General features: G+C 43.0%; 1 protein-coding gene across 2 annotated transcripts in view; it reads left to right on the forward strand.

The window, feature by feature from the left end:
* LOC110528830 (lysine-specific demethylase 6A) overlaps positions 1 to 3,727 on the forward strand; it is a 70,009-nt gene extending 66,282 nt beyond the window's left edge. For both annotated transcript variants that reach the window (XM_021610963.3, XM_021610962.3), the window contains 2 exons: positions 1,510 to 1,686; positions 1,905 to 3,727. In XM_021610963.3, coding sequence (XP_021466638.2) covers positions 1,510 to 1,686; positions 1,905 to 1,931 — 204 coding nt within the window. In that variant the 3' untranslated portion in view covers positions 1,932 to 3,727. The remainder of the gene's footprint in view (positions 1 to 1,509; positions 1,687 to 1,904) is intronic.
* The last annotated feature ends 12,719 nt before the right edge of the window (positions 3,728 to 16,446 follow it).

The following is a 16,446-nucleotide window of genomic DNA, read 5'->3' on the forward strand; positions in this document are numbered from 1 at the left end:
CTTAGCTAATCCAGGTGTATCATTTTTAAAGGCTAATTGATCATTAGGAAACCCATTTTGCATTTGTGTTAGCACAGCTGAAAACTGTTGTGCTGATTTAAAGAAGCAATAAAGCTGTCCGCCTTTAGACCAGTTGAGTATCTGGAGCATCAGCATTTGTGGGTTTAATTACAGGCTCAAAATGGCCAGAAACAAAGAACTTCTTCTGAAATTTGTCAGTCTATTCTTGTTCTGAGAAATGAAGGTTATTCCATGCGAGAAATTGCCAAGAAACTGAAGATCGCGTACAACGCTGTGTACTACTCCCTCCACAGAACAGCGCAAACTGGCTCTAACCAGAACAGAAAGAGGAGTGGGAGGCCCCGGTGCACAACTGAACAAGAGGACAAGTACATTAGTGTCTAGTTTGAGAAAGATGCCTCACAAGTTCCTCAACTGGCAGCTTCATTAAATAGTACCCGCAAAACACCAGTCTCAACGTCAACAGTGAAGAGGTGATTTCGGGATGCTGACCTTCTAGGCAAAGGAGCAAAGAAAAAGCCAAATCTCAGACTAGCCAATAAAACAAAAATATTAAGATGGGCAAAAGAACACACACTGGACACAGGAAGATTGGAAAAAGTGTTATGGACAGACAAATCTAAATTTGAGGTTTGAGGATCACAAAGAAGAACATTCGTGAGACGCAGAAAACATGAAAATGTTGGAGTGCTTGACGCCATCTCAAGCATGGTGGAGGCAAACTGATGGTCTTGGGGGTGCTTTGGTGGTGGTAAAGATTTGTACAGGGTTGAAGGGATCTTGAAGAAGGAAGACTCACTCCATTTTGCCATGCCATACCCTGTGGACGGCGCTTAATTGGAGCCAATTTCCTCCTACAACAGGATAACAACCCAAAGTCAGCTGGTATTCTGTCTATAATGGTGTAGCCAGCAAAGTCACCTGATCTCAACCCTATTGAGCTGTTGTGGGAGCAGCTTGACCGTATGGTACGTAAGAAGTGCCCATCAAGCCAATCTAACTTGTGGGAGGTGCTTCAGGAAGCATGGACTGAAATCTCTTCAGATTACCTCAAGATATTGACAACTAGAATGCCAAAGGTCTGCAAATGGAGGATTCTATGACGTTTGCAAAAGTTTGAAGGACAAAGTTATTTAAATTAAAAATCATTATTTATAACCTTGTCAACATCTTGACTATTTCCTATTCATTTTGCATCTAATTTCATGTATATTTTAATGGAAAACAAGGGAATTTAAGTGACCCCAAACAGTTGAATGGTAGTATGTATGTTAATTCTACTTCAAGGGGTGTTAAAATTCTAATTGAAATAGCTAGATGGTCCTTGGTATGACCTTAAACCAATTCCCTACAGCTCAGTAGAACCCTCCCCCGGCTTACAGGGATATGACTGAACAGCTTCAAGGTGGAGTTTACACCTCAGGTCCACTAATCTATTACACATGCCCATCCCTAGTTACTGACGTGTGTTGGTTGCCTGTGTTCCAGGTGGAGGTGTTTAACTTGCTGTTTGTGCGGAGCGAGCTCCTCTCCAGGAAGCAGAAGCAGTATGTGGTTCACTGCCAGGACTGTGCCCGGAAAGGCAGCGCCGAGCTGGATAACTTTGTGGTTGTAGAGAAACACCGGATGGATGATCTCATGCAGGTCTACGACCAGTTCACACTAGTAAGTCACACTTTGATTTGGCTCTATTGACATTGTTGGGATGTACGTAGAGATCCTATTAAAGGACGACTTCCTCATTTGATTGGTATATTGGCCAGTGATTGTGTCGAAGAGTTCCATGTGCATTTCAATAAATGGAATTCTATAAAATACATTTTTTTTTGTTTGTTTCCTGTTTCATGAGCTGAATCGGTATTGAACTCCCTCTTTCTCGCCAGGCCCCTCTGCATTCATCTTCATCTTGACATTAGACATCCCTTCAGCTTCTCTGGGGCGACCAAGCATTACAGGATCTTTCATTTCAAAGGAAAAATTGACCATTTCTGATATTCAGGAAAGTCGAGACAGTCTCCCCGTATGGCTGTTCTCCACAGCGACGGCTGGAGGCAGCAGAGGCTGCGTGTGTCTATGCAACCTGTCAAGTGCGCCGTGTCAACCCCCCTCTTCCCCCTGGGGGGCGCCAGAGAGCGCACTTCCCAACACAGGACTCCCCCCTTGTAACAATGGTTCAGCTCTTTTTAATGGAGGACTTAATCCAAAAACATATGGGGAAAGGGGTGGGAATTATTATTGAGTGAAGATGTTTTGTAGATATTGTATCTGTCACAACTGGCAACACCACCCTAAAAGACTACTGACTGGACAACCTGTTCTCTCTTTTTTTAATTCTGTTAACAGGCTGAGATGTGATCCCTTTGTTTTCCTTCCCTCTAAGGAGCACTAGCCTAACTGGTCTTTTTCTATGGTAGATAGTAATTTTAAGACTCTTTGGATGGCAAAATCTACAAAAAAATTGTAATGTGAAGAGTTTAGGTGATTATCCTTTTTCTTTTCTTTTTTTTACAGCTTTTATGTTTTATCTTTTATTTTGGAGCTATGACGTTCAGTTTTTGGTTGTTTATTAGGTTTTTTAAAAAAGAGGAAAAATGTTGGGGAAAATCAATAGCCAAGTCACAAAGAAAAATGGGTTGCACATTGACCTAAAGGAGAATTTAGCTTTTTTTATAACCAAATATGTTTTTGATGTAAATGGCATGTTTATTGAAGGGTCCAGACAGTTTTTTGCCATTTCAGTTGGATTTGAGAAACTTACCGCCACCAGCGTTTTGAATTCCTCCATCCTCGTTGTGCAGTATGTGGGCTCTGAAAAATGAACAACGGCTTCAAAAACACCCCAATATGTCCTTTTTGAAATGGAAACACTGTATACAGATGACGTCGTCATTCTGAACTTTATCCGCAACGTTATATTCCATTTTGTTGCGACTCAAGCGATACCTCCATCCATTCTACAGGTCACAGCCAAAACACTTGCGTAAATGAGGGGTACAAAGTATATTGAACGGAGATGCTTCCACACAGGAAGTTCCAGACGCTTGTTGAATCTATGCCAAGGTGCATTGAAGCTGTTCTGGCTTGTTGTGACCCAACACCCTATTAAGAGGCTTTATGTTGGTGTTTCCTTTATTTTGGCAGTTACCTGTAGCAGCAGTCTACACGGAGAATGAAACAGCTGGATATGGGAAACGTCTTGAGACGCACAAAATGGAATATAGCATTGCGGAGTGACAATTTCAAAGACCTGCATCACATTTTTTTCAGGGCCCCCATACTGCACAACGAGGAAGAGGAAACGATTCGCTGGTTGTGTTAAGTTTCTCAAACAAGTGAAATCGCGAACTTCAATAACATGCCATTTACATCAAAAATCTGATTTGGTTGTACAAAAAGTTTACTACTCCTTTTAAGGAATAAAGTTTGATTTGTGATTTTTATGTTTCTAATCTTGATGTAAATTTACACTATTTATAAATACATATTTATTGCTTGAAAATATTTGTTGATGGAATGCTGTTATTTTTTTCCAGAGTACCTGCCATTAAATTTGAAGGAGTTTTGTCATTTTAACACAACTCCTCGTACATTTTCTATATATAAATAAAACTGCTAAGCAAGCGTTGTACAGAAACTTACATTTAAAATTGTTTTATTGTTTTGAAGAATGTTTTATGATGAGTCATTAAACACAATTGTCAAATAATCCATGGATGTAATTGCTTTCACCAGTGTGTGCGTACAGTATGTCTGCAGAAATAATGAATTGTTTTGCATTGGAGTGTTTCAACTTAAGACCCAATGTACATTTCAAGGCCACAGTGAACAAAGGAACCCAGTAAAATGTTCTTTCTAGACAAAACAGGGCCCAATCCAAATCCAGCAGACCTCAACACATTAGGAATCACAACTCTGCTTCTAGAACTTGTATTTTATTTGATGATACAAAAGCATTGTCACACGGTCTCTGAATTGGGAGAAAATACTTACCGTGAGATTAAGTGACAAGTGTGAGTGATTATTTGAGTAGGGCCTAAAACCCAGCAGACAATGTAGCTGTAGAATCACCCACACAGAATTCTACACTGTATGCCAGGTCAACAACCTACCAGCAAACAACTAAAGATGGCTGTATGTAAATTTAAAATACAAGCTATACTAAATCACAGTACATGTAATTGAGACATGAAGAACATGGCAGCCATCAGCGACCCAGTAGCCAGATGTAGCTGCTGACTGCCCCACAGGATCTACACTGACTACTGAGCAGCTGACAGACACCGAGACGGCTGCCCACAAAGACCCAAAATGGCCAACCTGGCTAGTCTCTGGGTTAGCACTGAATACCTGGGAGCTTGTGACTTATTTAAACATTCAGCAGAGGATCACTAGTAATCTACACTGCTCAAAAAAATAAAGGGAACACTAAAATACCACATCCTAGATCTGAATGAATGAAATATTCTTATTAAATACTTTTTTCTTTACATAGTTGAATGTGCTGACAACAAAATCATCAATGGAAATCAAATTTATCAACCCATGGAGGTCTGGATTTGGAGTGACACTCAAAATTAAGGTGGAAAACCACACTACAGGCTGATGTAATGTCCTTAAAACAAGTCAAAATGAGGCTCAGTAGTGTGTGTGGCCTCCACGTGCCTGTATGACCTCCCTACAACGCCTGGGCATGCTCCTGAGGAGGTGGCGGAGAGTCTCCTGAGGGATCTCCTCCCAGACCTGGACTAAAGCATCCGCCAACTCCTGGACAGTCTGTGGTACAACGTGGCGTTGGTGGATGGAGCGAGACATGATGTCCCAGATGTGCTCAATTGGATTCAGGTCTGGGGAACGGGCGGGCCAGTCCGTAGCATCAATGCCTTCCTCTTGCAGGAACTGCTGACACACTCAAGCCACATGAGGTCTAGCATTGTCTTGCATTAGGAGGACCCCAGGGCCAACCGCACCAGCATATGGTCTCACAAGGGGTCTGAGGATCTCATCTCGGTACCTAATGGCAGTCAGGCTACCTCTGGCGAGCACATGGAGGGCTGTGCGGCCCCCCAAAGAAATGCCACCCCACACCATGACTGACCCACCGCCAAACCGATCATGCTGGAGGATGTTGCAGGCAGCAGAACGTTCTCCACGGCGTCTCCAGACTCTGTCACGTGCTCAGTGTGAACCTGCTTTCATCTGTGAAGAGCACAGGGCGCCAGTGGCAAATTTGCCAATCTTGGTGTTCTCTGGCAAATGCCAAACGTCCTGCACGGTGTTGGGCTGTAAGCACAACCCCCACCTGTGGATGTCGGGCCCTCATACCACCCTCATGGAGTCTGTTTCTGACCGTTTGAGCAGACACATGCACATTTGTGGCCTGCTGGAGGTCATTCTGCAGGGCTCTGGCAGTGCTCCTCCTTGCACAAAGGTGGAGGTAGCAGTCCTGCTGCTGGGTTGTTGCCCTCCTACGGCCTCCTCCACATCTCCTGATGTATTGGCCTGTCTCCTGCTAGCGTCTCCATGCTCTGGACACTACGCTGACAGACACAGCAAACCTTCTTGCCACAACTCGCATTGATGTGCCATCCTGGATGAGCTGCACTACCTGAGCCACTTGTGTGGGTTGTAGACTCCGTCTCATGATACCACTAGAGTGAAAGCACCGCCAGCATTCAAAAGTGACCAAAACATCAGCCAGGAAGCATAGGAACTGAGAAGTGGTCTGTGGTCACCACCTGTAGAACCACTCCTTTATTGGGGGTGTCTTGCTAATTGCCTATAATTTCCACCTGTTGTCTATTCCGTTTGCACAACAGCATGTGAAATTTATTGTCAATCAGTGTTGCTTCCTAAGTGGACAGTTTGATTTCACAGAAGTGTGATTGACTTGGAGTTACATTGTGTTGTTTAAGTGTTCCCTTTATTTTATTGAGCAGTGTAATGAGGCCTTGTTAAGTGTGTCTCCGTGTCTGTTTTTAGCCTCTGAGATGTTGTACTGCTGGTTGGCGGGTTAAGACCCTCATTCATCTACAAAGAGGGCGTTTTTCTGCAAGGTGCAGCCAGTCTGTTTAGCAGCGCCATCATCCGGTCCAGGCAGCTTCATACCTATACAGTAAACAGAGAAGAGAGGTCAGTTGCATAGAACTGACATGCAGTCAATCACAATCACTTCCAGGTTAATAGTTCCTGTTGTATTATTATACTGAGGACTTCTAGTTGGAGGGAGATTGATTCTCCTTTAATCAGCCTGTTGTGACCTGGAAACAAGATCAACGGGAATCTGGTGGCCTTGGGTTGAAGAGAATGGAAAGTCAAACAGGGGAGCAGAGTTCTACCCCACCTTAACCTAACAGCAATCCCCAGGTTATAGTGATAGACCCTGTTCTTTCCCCACATATGTAGCCCCTCCCCCACATGTGTTTGTGCAGTGTGACTTTATTTTATGGTGTCTGAGTGAATTTTACACATGCTATAGGTCGCACTAGGAGGGAGATTATACAATATGATGCCCTAGACCCCTCAAATTCAACTCTGGACCTCAAAGCCGGTTCCACTGCATTGTTCCCCTCTAATCAGGGACTGATTTAGACCAGGAACACCAGGTGTGTGCAATGAATTATAGGGAAGAACAGAAAACCAGCAGGCTCCGGACCTCGTAGGGTAAGAGTTGAGTACCCATGCCCTAGACGTTTCTGTTCTGAACTGCTGATTTAATCATTATGACACTGATCCAGGTGCAGTTGTTAAGTAGACTAGTCATTAGAGTGACAAAGCACTTTTCCATGACACCACTGAACCTGGCTGGCCCATAGAGATTGATAGAGGACTCATCTTTATATCTGTGCCATTATAGCATCTGTGACAGCTTGGGTTGTGCCATTGAGGTTACAACCCACAGGAAAAGCCCACCCAGTTTACTACTTGACTACTTTAAAATGGTGGATGATGGCAATGTCCAATAGCAATGACAATGTCCATGCTAAAACGGGTTATATCCATGATGAGTCCTCTATCTACCTCTATTACTGTTTCTCTTTGGTTGAAATCTTGAGGCCCAGGTAAGGGAATTGGGTGGTCAACTGCCATATATAGAGACACTAAACAGTCAGGCGTGTGTGTTTGTGTGTTGAGGGACTATCACTTAGGCTAGGATTCAATACGATCGCGCTGATAGAGCGCTGCCGACAATTCATGTTAAACGCTGCAGATGTTGACTCAATCTGAAATGACCTTGAAATGTCAAGACAACTTAACTGCTACTCCACTGACTTCTCTGTTTTCCCCTCTGACCTGTCTGGCTATAATGGACAGAGCAGACAACACCAAGGCCTAGATTCAATCAGATCAAGCGTTAAACAGCGATTGCAGACACCCGCATAGCAGATGTTTTGGCGGTGTTGGAAGTGGAACTGGGTTGAAGCCCTCAAATCGGTGAGTAGCTGCTCTTGCGATAATTGTCACGAAGCCACACCCACACGTTAGAAATTCAGAATGAGAACATTTAGTCTTTTTAGAAATAATTACGCTCAAATTAAAAAATCATTCAACGTAATACACAATCCAGTGTTCAAACTTGTAAAAAGGCTGCATGGGATTTCTGTTAATGCGACTCCCTTCAGCCAATGGCAATGTCCGCTTCTGGTATAATGCCAGGAGCCGCTTATGGATTTGACAGCTCCACTACCGACACCGCCAAAACAACCGCTATGCAGATGTCGGCCAAAGCGGATCTGATTGAATAGAGCACTAAATGAATAGTCAAGTCCATCATGTGACTCGCAGGCTTCTTAGGATGGAGGCTTTAAATGCTAGTTCCATTTACAACCAGTTCTGCAAACACAGTCTATGGCTAGGTTCCTACGACCCATGATGATTGAATTCTCCTAGACCTCCCCTTGTCCTAGAGACTGGGGGGTAAGGTAGGGGCAGCAGGTGAGAGACAGGAGACTCCCTGGCTTGTCTGCTGTCAGGTAGACAGGAAACTAGCGGGGCATGATAACATGTTAAAGAGTTAGCAAATCAAATCAAATGTATTTGTCACATACACATGGTTAGCAGATGTTAATGCGAGTGTAGCGAAATGCTTGTGCTTCTAGTTCCGACAATGCAGTAATAACCAACAAGTAATCTAGCTAACAATTCCAAAACTACTACCTTATACACACAAGTGTAAAGGGATAAAGAATATGTACATAAAGATATGAATGAGTGATGGTACAGAGCGGCATAGGCAAGATGCAGTAGATGGTATTGAGTAGAGTATATACATATGAAATAAGTCATGTAGGGTATGTAAACAAAGTGGCATAGTTTAAAGTGGCTAGTGATACATGTATTACATAAAGATGCAGTAGATGAGTATAGAGTACAGTATATACACATACATATGAGATGAGTAATGTAGGGTATGTAAACATTATATTAAGTAGCAGAACTCATAACACTGAATATGTCTTTCCACCACCATGTGAGCACTAACCAACAGTCATGGCCCATTTCACTCCCCTCCCTCTCTCTTCTGTGAGAGCTGGCGACATGAGAGGTATTTGAAGAGAGAGGCAACTTTTCTGCAAGGGTAAGTGTGAGCTGTGCCCTTAATGGCCCCCGTCTCCCCCTCTCCGTTTCCTTCCTGTTTCCTCTCTGGCCGTGTTGCAGACAGGTGGCCTTGACTGCTAATTTTAGCCCTGTTCATTGTCCCGATGGGGTTCTCACAGCTATGGGCCTGTTATCAACCAACTGGTTCAGTGTGTGAGCTGGGGTCAGTCGGACAACTCTCTTCATACACACACGCACACCAACACACTCACCTTCATCATCTCTGACTCATTCATTCATCCGGACTTCTACAACTAACATGCTGTATTTTGATTGGCTCCTGTCCCCAGCCAATGCCAGGTCTCTCTCATGTAGCCCATTGAAAAAGTCAGGGTCCTATAGAACATGGCACATGCTGTTCCTCCAGAGACCAAGTCCATTCATTCATAACACAGCCATATGCTCAGAGGGTGTACGAGTGACACCAAGCCCTAAACATTACCATACATAACAATAGTTACAACCACATGCACACACACACTGCTGCACACATGAGAGACCTGTACAACTAGTAAAACATCTGACGGATACATAACCACGATGGTACGAGGATACCACGATGACACACGCTCACCCCAGCAGGTTTTGTACTCACTGTGTTTGATTCCCAGACCCCCTGGCATATATATATATATATATATATATATCTATCTTCTTCTTCCTCTCTCTCAGTGGCAGCTCTTTTCCTTGTCACTAGTCTTTCCTCTGCGGAGAACGAGAGAGGGGGCAGAGATAGAGGGGGAGGAAGAAAGAGAGAGGGGGCAGAGATAGAGGGGGAGGGGAAGGAAGAAAGAGAGAGGGGGGAAGGAAAAGAAGAGAGTGGGGGCAGAGAAAGAGAGAGAGATTCCTTGTGAAACAGCATTCCAGTGTGTTCAATAAGTAATGAGCTGTAGATGTGTCTTGAGGCAGGGCCCAGTGTTCTCTATTTCTTTCTACGCGTCTGTTCTTTGGCTCTTTTCTCACCTGTGTCCATCGTGTACTTCTCCTATCCTATATTTCTCAGTCTTTTATCTCTCAATGAATCCACATGCTTCAGTATGCATGTGTGACAGAAAGTCACTCAGTCACGCAGTGTGACATGGAGATGGCAGACCTCTTTAAAAGGAGCCGGTAGCATTAGGGGGCTGGGCTTTCTCAGTCAACGACTGGTCCGGAGGCGCAAGAAACTCTGACATATTTGTGAATGGGGAGGCTTGGAAGAGGACACTCATTGAGAAAAACTAGGGGAGTTGGTTTTCCGTGTAGCAACTGACCCAGAGAAAGTGCCATGATCTCAAGTACAGAGCAATCATATTGTGTTGCATCTGACTCTTGATCATTCATTGTGTCAGTGTTAAAATCAAATAAATGAATACAATTTATCTACGGTAGTTCTGTCAAATTTAGTTTGGCCATCAGGTGACCTAGGTGGTTTTCCATTGGTTCTTCCCATGCTGCGTTTCTGCAGTATGTTGCCATGGAAACCTGGAGCCAAGGGTACTTGGCTGTTCAAAGTGGAGGAGTTGTGTGTGTGTAGAGATTGATTTTTTTGTTGAATCTTTATTTAACTAGGCAAGACAGTTAAGAACAAATTATTATTTACAATGACGGCCTACCCCGGCCAAACCCTAACCCGGACAACACTGTGCCAATTGTGCACCGCCCTCATCTGCCCCTATGGGGAGCGAAATAGTAAAACACTGCCCCTATCTGGAGGGAAACGGTTAAACACTGCCCCAAAATCTATCCTACCCTGTCTTTCTAAGGTCTTCGAAAGCCAAGTTAACAAACAGATCACCGACCATTTCGAATCCCACCATACCTTCTCCGCTATGCAATCTGGTTTCAGGGGAGGGAAACAGTTAAACACTGCCCCTATGGGGAGGGAAACAGTTAAACACTGCCTCTATGTGGAGGGAAACAGTTAAACACTGCCCACATGGGGAGGGAAACAGTTAAACACTGCCCCTATGGGGAGGGAAACAGTTAAACACTGCCCCTATGTGGAGGGAAACAGTTAAACACTGCCTCTATGGGGAGGGAAACAGTTAAACAATGCCCCTATGTGGAGGGAAACAGTTCAACACTGCCCCTATGTGGAGGGAAACAGTTAAACACTGCCCCTATGGGGAGGGAAACAGTTAACACTGCCCCTATGGGGAGGGAAACAGTTAAACACTGTCCCTATGGGGAGGGAAACAGTAAAACACTGCCTCTATGTGGAGGGAAACAGTTAAACACTGCCTCTATGGGGAGGGAAACAGTAAAACACTGCCTCTATGGGGAGGGAAACAGTAAAACACTGCCTCTATGGGGAGGGAAACGGTAAAACACTGCCTCTATGTGGAGGGAAACAGTTAAACACTGCCTCTATGGGGAGGGAAATAGTAAAACACTGCCTCTATGTGGAGGGAAACAGTTAAACACTGCCTCTATGGGGAGGGAAACAGTAAAACACTGCCTCTATGGGGAGGGAAACAGTAAAACACTGCCTCTATGGGGAGGGAAACAGTTAACACTGCCCCTATGGGGAGGGAAACAGTTAAACACTGCCTCTATGTGGAGGGAAACAGTTAAACACTGCCTCTATGTGGAGGGAAACAGTTAACACTGCCCCTATGGGGAGGGAAACAGTTAAACACTGCCCCTATGTGGAGGGAAACAGTTAAACACTGCCCCTATGGGGAGGGAAACAGTAAAACACTGCCTCTATGGGGAGGGAAACAGTTAAACACTGTCCCTATGGGGAGGGAAACAGTAAAACATTGTCCCTATGTGGAGGGAAACAGTTAAACACTGTCCCTATGGGGAGGGAAACAGTTAAACACTGCCCCTATGTGGAGGGAAACAGTTAACACTGCCCACATGGGGAGGGAAACAGTTAAACACTGCCCCTATGGGGAGGGAAATAGTAAAACACTGTCCCTATGGGGAGGGAAACAGTTAAACACTGTCCACACGGGGAGGGAAACAGTTAACACTGCCCCTATGGGGAGGGAAACAGTTCAACACTGCCCCTATGGGGAGGGAAACAGTTAAACACTGCCCCTATGGGGAGGGAAACAGTAAAACACTGCCCCTATGGGGAGGGAAACAGTTAAACACTGCCCACACGGGGAGGGAAACAGTTAAACACTGCCCCTATGGGGAGGGAAATAGTAAAACACTGTCCCTATGGGGAGGGAAACAGTTAAACACTGCCTCTATGGGGAGGAAAACAGTTAAACACTGCCCCTATGGGGAGGGAAACAGTTAACACTGCCCCTATGGGGAGGGAAACAGTTAAACACTGCCCCTATGGGGAGGGAAACAGTTCAACACTGCCTCTATGGGGAGGGAAATAGTAAAACACTGCCCACATGGACACTCACTAGTCCTCTCACACAAGTCATCCACCTCCACATCTGACAAACACACCTACAGTACAGGAGATACTGCCGCCTGCACATCACTAACTGTAACACACATCCACAAGTCTACACACACACACCAAACACACCACAAGTTCTCCTCTTTTCATTGCAACATGAAATGTTGAGGAATGTGTGGTAGACTAGTCATTCCAATCTGATGTGGGTGCTGAGAGCTGATAGAATCCCACTTCAGGATCGGGTTGCTCATTGGAATAATTGTCATTTATGAGTGGGCGATTGCTTTTGTAGGCAGGCGTCGAAGAGTGGACAATCTCAGATGATTTTATGCTAATCCAGCACCACCATTACAGCTCTAACCATAGTAAACTCTGGTAGACATATGCCTTTGAGCTACACTATTATATTCATTACTGATATCTATTACGTGTGTCTCATATTTTCATTTCTGCATTTATCTACTTGAAATATTTGGGGAAGCGTAGGCAGTGGTGGGAAAAGTACCCAATTGGAAAGGGGGATACCTAGTCAGTTGTCCAACAATGTTTTCAACTGAAATGTGTCTTCCATCAGAGAGGTGGGGGGGGACTGCCTTAATCGACATCCACGTCTTCGGCGCCCGGGAAACAGTTGGTTAACTGCCTTGTTCAGGGGCAGAAAGGCAGATTTTTACCTTGTCAGCTCAGGGATTCGATCCAGCAACCTTCCGGTTACTAGTCCAACGCTCTAACCACTAACTGTCATACTTGAGTTAAAGTAAAGATACCGTAATAGAAAATGACTCAATTAAAAATGAACGTCACCCAGTAAAATACCACTTGAGTAAAAGTCTGAAAGTATTTAGTTTAAAATATACTTAAGTATCAAAAGTAAATGTAATTGCTAAAATATACTTTAAATTATATAATTTAAAATTCCTTATATTAATCAAATGGCATGATTTTCTTGTTTTTTACATTTACGGTCAGCCAGAGGCACACGTCAACACTCAGACATCATTTACGGTCAGCCAGAGGCACACATCAACACTCAGACATCATTTACGGTCAGCCAGAGGCACACTCCAACACTCAGTCATCATTTACAAACAAAGTATTGGTGTTTAGTGAGTCCTCCAGATCAGAGGCAGTAGGGATGACCAGGGATGTTCGGTTGATAAGTGCGTGAATTGGACCATTTTCTCGTCCTGCTAAGCACTCAAAATGTAACCAGTACGTTTGGGTGTCAGGGAAAATGTATGGAGTAAAAAGTACATTATTTTTCTTTAGGAATGTAGTGAAGTAAAAGTAAAAGTTGTTAAAAATATAAATAGTAAAGTACCGATACCCCAAAAAACAACTTACGTAAAAATACTTTAATAAGGTGCTACTTAAGTACTTTACACCACTGAGCATAGGCTAACTGGCAATATGCTTTGATAAAATGTACATTTTGTCTACCTTCTTTATGACAGTGGATAGTTGGAATATTTAGGAGATTCCATTGTCAGGTATTTAGACCCTTAGCGAAAACCAGGTGTAGGATCTTAATTTGACCACCATGTTGTCCAAGGAAATGCAAACATGTAGTGTGTTCACAGTTTAAAAATACTTCTAAAGTTTGTATCAACACCTACAAACATGTCCTTTAATTATAATCCACACAATAATTTAAATTTCCTGTTGCTGCAGGATTATTTTCCTGTTGTGAGAAACTGGTCAAATTAATAACCTACACCTGTAGCTCTGTAGCCTACCATACCTCTCTACCTGTTGGAAAGGATTGGGAAAAAAAACAGGCTAGAAATCCAAACTAACCTATAACTGTGAACGCATTTTACATTAGGCTCAGGCTATATCTACAATGCTGCAGTGCAAACAAAGAAATGTGCTGGTGGTAGCATAATCATGTGCTTTTTTTCTATTTATGTGAAAGAAACAGTAGTTTTGGTGTAAAATAGGTGAGTGCGCTAGTAGCCTAGTTAGTCTTCGTCATCTGACTACTTTCCCTTGGACACTGGGCTGTCAGTCAGCAGATCCATCAGCATAGACAGTATCATGTGAAAACAAAACAACATGTCAGCAACCCAAATGCCATTTAGAACTAATGAGGAAGCCGAGGAATGTGTGTAGTCCTTTCAGAACTTGCCTCATTCTTCCTTCTGGCCCCTTCTCTCCCTCTTTTCAGTCATGGGTTCTCCCCTGGGTAATCGCATTCCAAAACACACAAGAATTCCCCCTCTCCTCACATACCACCCCTCCAACCTAGACTCGGGGGTAGATGTAACATAGTAAACAAACATCCGAGATGCTCGTATTAGTATGATAAGTATTAATTTGTGGAAGTCCATCATCCATTTCGTATATGTTCTGATTTACAATTCGTATGATATGTTACGAATTTGCAATACGTATGTTACGAATTCCAATTTGTTGTGGCTAACGTTAGCTAGGTGGCTAATGTTAGCTAGGCTATGGGTTAAAGTTAGGGTTAAAAGAAAGATCCACCAAAACCACTAATTCCTATCATTTACAGTGCTAAATAACACTTATATGTGAGAACAACATATTTTGTGAACAAATGTTTATTTTTATTGTTATAATAAGGTCGGGAGCAACATGAAAATTGTTTTGGAAATCTGTTGCAGCTCAAATCAACAACAAAACCCACAATGCAATGCTCTTTTTGCTGGCTGGCTAGCTATATAGCTAGCAAACGTAGCTACACACAATAATACCAAAGTGCATTATCAGCATGTGAAGTAGCTAGTTGGCTGTAAAATAGCCTAAACAAACTGCACAATCCATTTAGGAGACTACAATCTCACCATGTTCAACCTGCAGATCGATGTGCCTCAGAGTGGAGTCTGACATTCACAATGGCCATGCAATGGCACCATGCAATGCACCCTGGACTGAAGAGGCAGACAATGTGGTGGACCCTCTTAAATTACACATTTCTCAAGGTAGGAATACTGTAATGGCTCATTCAAGAGAAGACAGCCTCCCGCGTTGACATCGACCTGTATCGAAATCGGACATGTACGTTAGACGTTTGCGCAATCCAAAAGTTGTATTCTTATTAACTTCCAGGGTTGTGAGAGCAGCTTTATCACAATTCTACGTCATACCGGCCTAATTTCTGCCTGCTAGAATGGCAATAGCTCAGATACACATGAAAACATGAAATTACCCCAGGAATCGATAGAACATCACTCAGAAATGGGTGAATCTTTCCTTTAAGGTTAGGGTTAGGTTAACATCTCTAGGGTAGGGGGCAGCATTTGGAATTTTGGATGAAAAGCGTGCCCAAATTAAACTGCCTGCTACTCAGGCCCAGAAGATAGGATATGCATATAATTAGTAGTATTGGATAGGAAACACTAACGTTTCCAAAACTGTTAAAATAGTGTCTGTGAGTATAACAGAACTGATTTGGCAGGCGAAGACCTGAGAAAAATCCATTCAGGAAGTAGGATTTTTTTGTTGTTGTTGTAGTTTTCTATTCAATGCCATTACAGTATCCATTGACTTAGGACTCAAATTGCAGTTCCTATGCTTTCCACTAGATATCAACAGTCTTTAGAAATTGTTTCAGGCTTGTATTCTGAAAAATGAGGGAGTAAGAGCAGTCTGAATGAGTGGACCCTGCAGTGTCACAGAGCTTTTTCATGCAGAGAGTGCCTTTCTTGTTTACCTTTTATATTGACACAGTTTTTGTCCGGTTGAAATATTATTGATTATTTAGGCTAAAAACAACCTGAGGATTGAATATTAACATCGTTTGACATGTTTCTATGAACTTTACGGATACAATTTTGATTTTTTTGTCTGCGTTTGAGCCTGTGGATTACTGAAGAAAACGCGCAAACAAAACTGAGGTTTTTGGATATAAAGAGAGACTATCGAAAAAAAAACGAACATTTATTGAGTAAATGAATGTCTTCTGAGTGCAACCATATGAAGATCATCAAACGTAACTGATTAATTTTCTCTCTATTTCTGACTTGTGTAACTCTTCTACTTGGCTGGTTACTGTTTGTAATGATTTGTCTGCTGGGCGATGTTCTCAAAAATCGTAAGGTATGCTTTCGCCATCATTTAAAAAAAAAATCTGACACCGTGTTAGGATTCGCAAGAAGTTCATATTTAAACCTATGTAAAATACTTGTATGTTTTCTGAATTTGTATGAGTATTTCTGTATTTGAATTTGGCGCTCTGCAATTTCACTGGATGTTGGCCAGGTGGGATGCTAGTGTCCCACATACCCTAGTGAGGTTAAAGGCTTTGGGTTAGCTAACGTGCTAAGTAGTTGCAAAGTTGCTAATTAGCTAAATTGCTAAAGTTGTCCGTGATGAGATTCGAACACACAACCTTTGTTGCTAGACACCCGTGATGAGATTCGAACGCAACCATTGGGATGAACCTTTGGGTTTGTGTTATACCACCCTCCGTTTTTGCATTAAGTAACCTTCTATCTTATATAACCATACCAAACTTA

The sequence above is a fragment of the Oncorhynchus mykiss genome, chromosome 7, assembly GCF_057628025.1.
Source record: "Oncorhynchus mykiss isolate SJ-2025 chromosome 7, ASM5762802v1, whole genome shotgun sequence".
In the NCBI taxonomy this organism is placed as follows: Eukaryota; Metazoa; Chordata; class Actinopteri; order Salmoniformes; family Salmonidae; genus Oncorhynchus; species Oncorhynchus mykiss.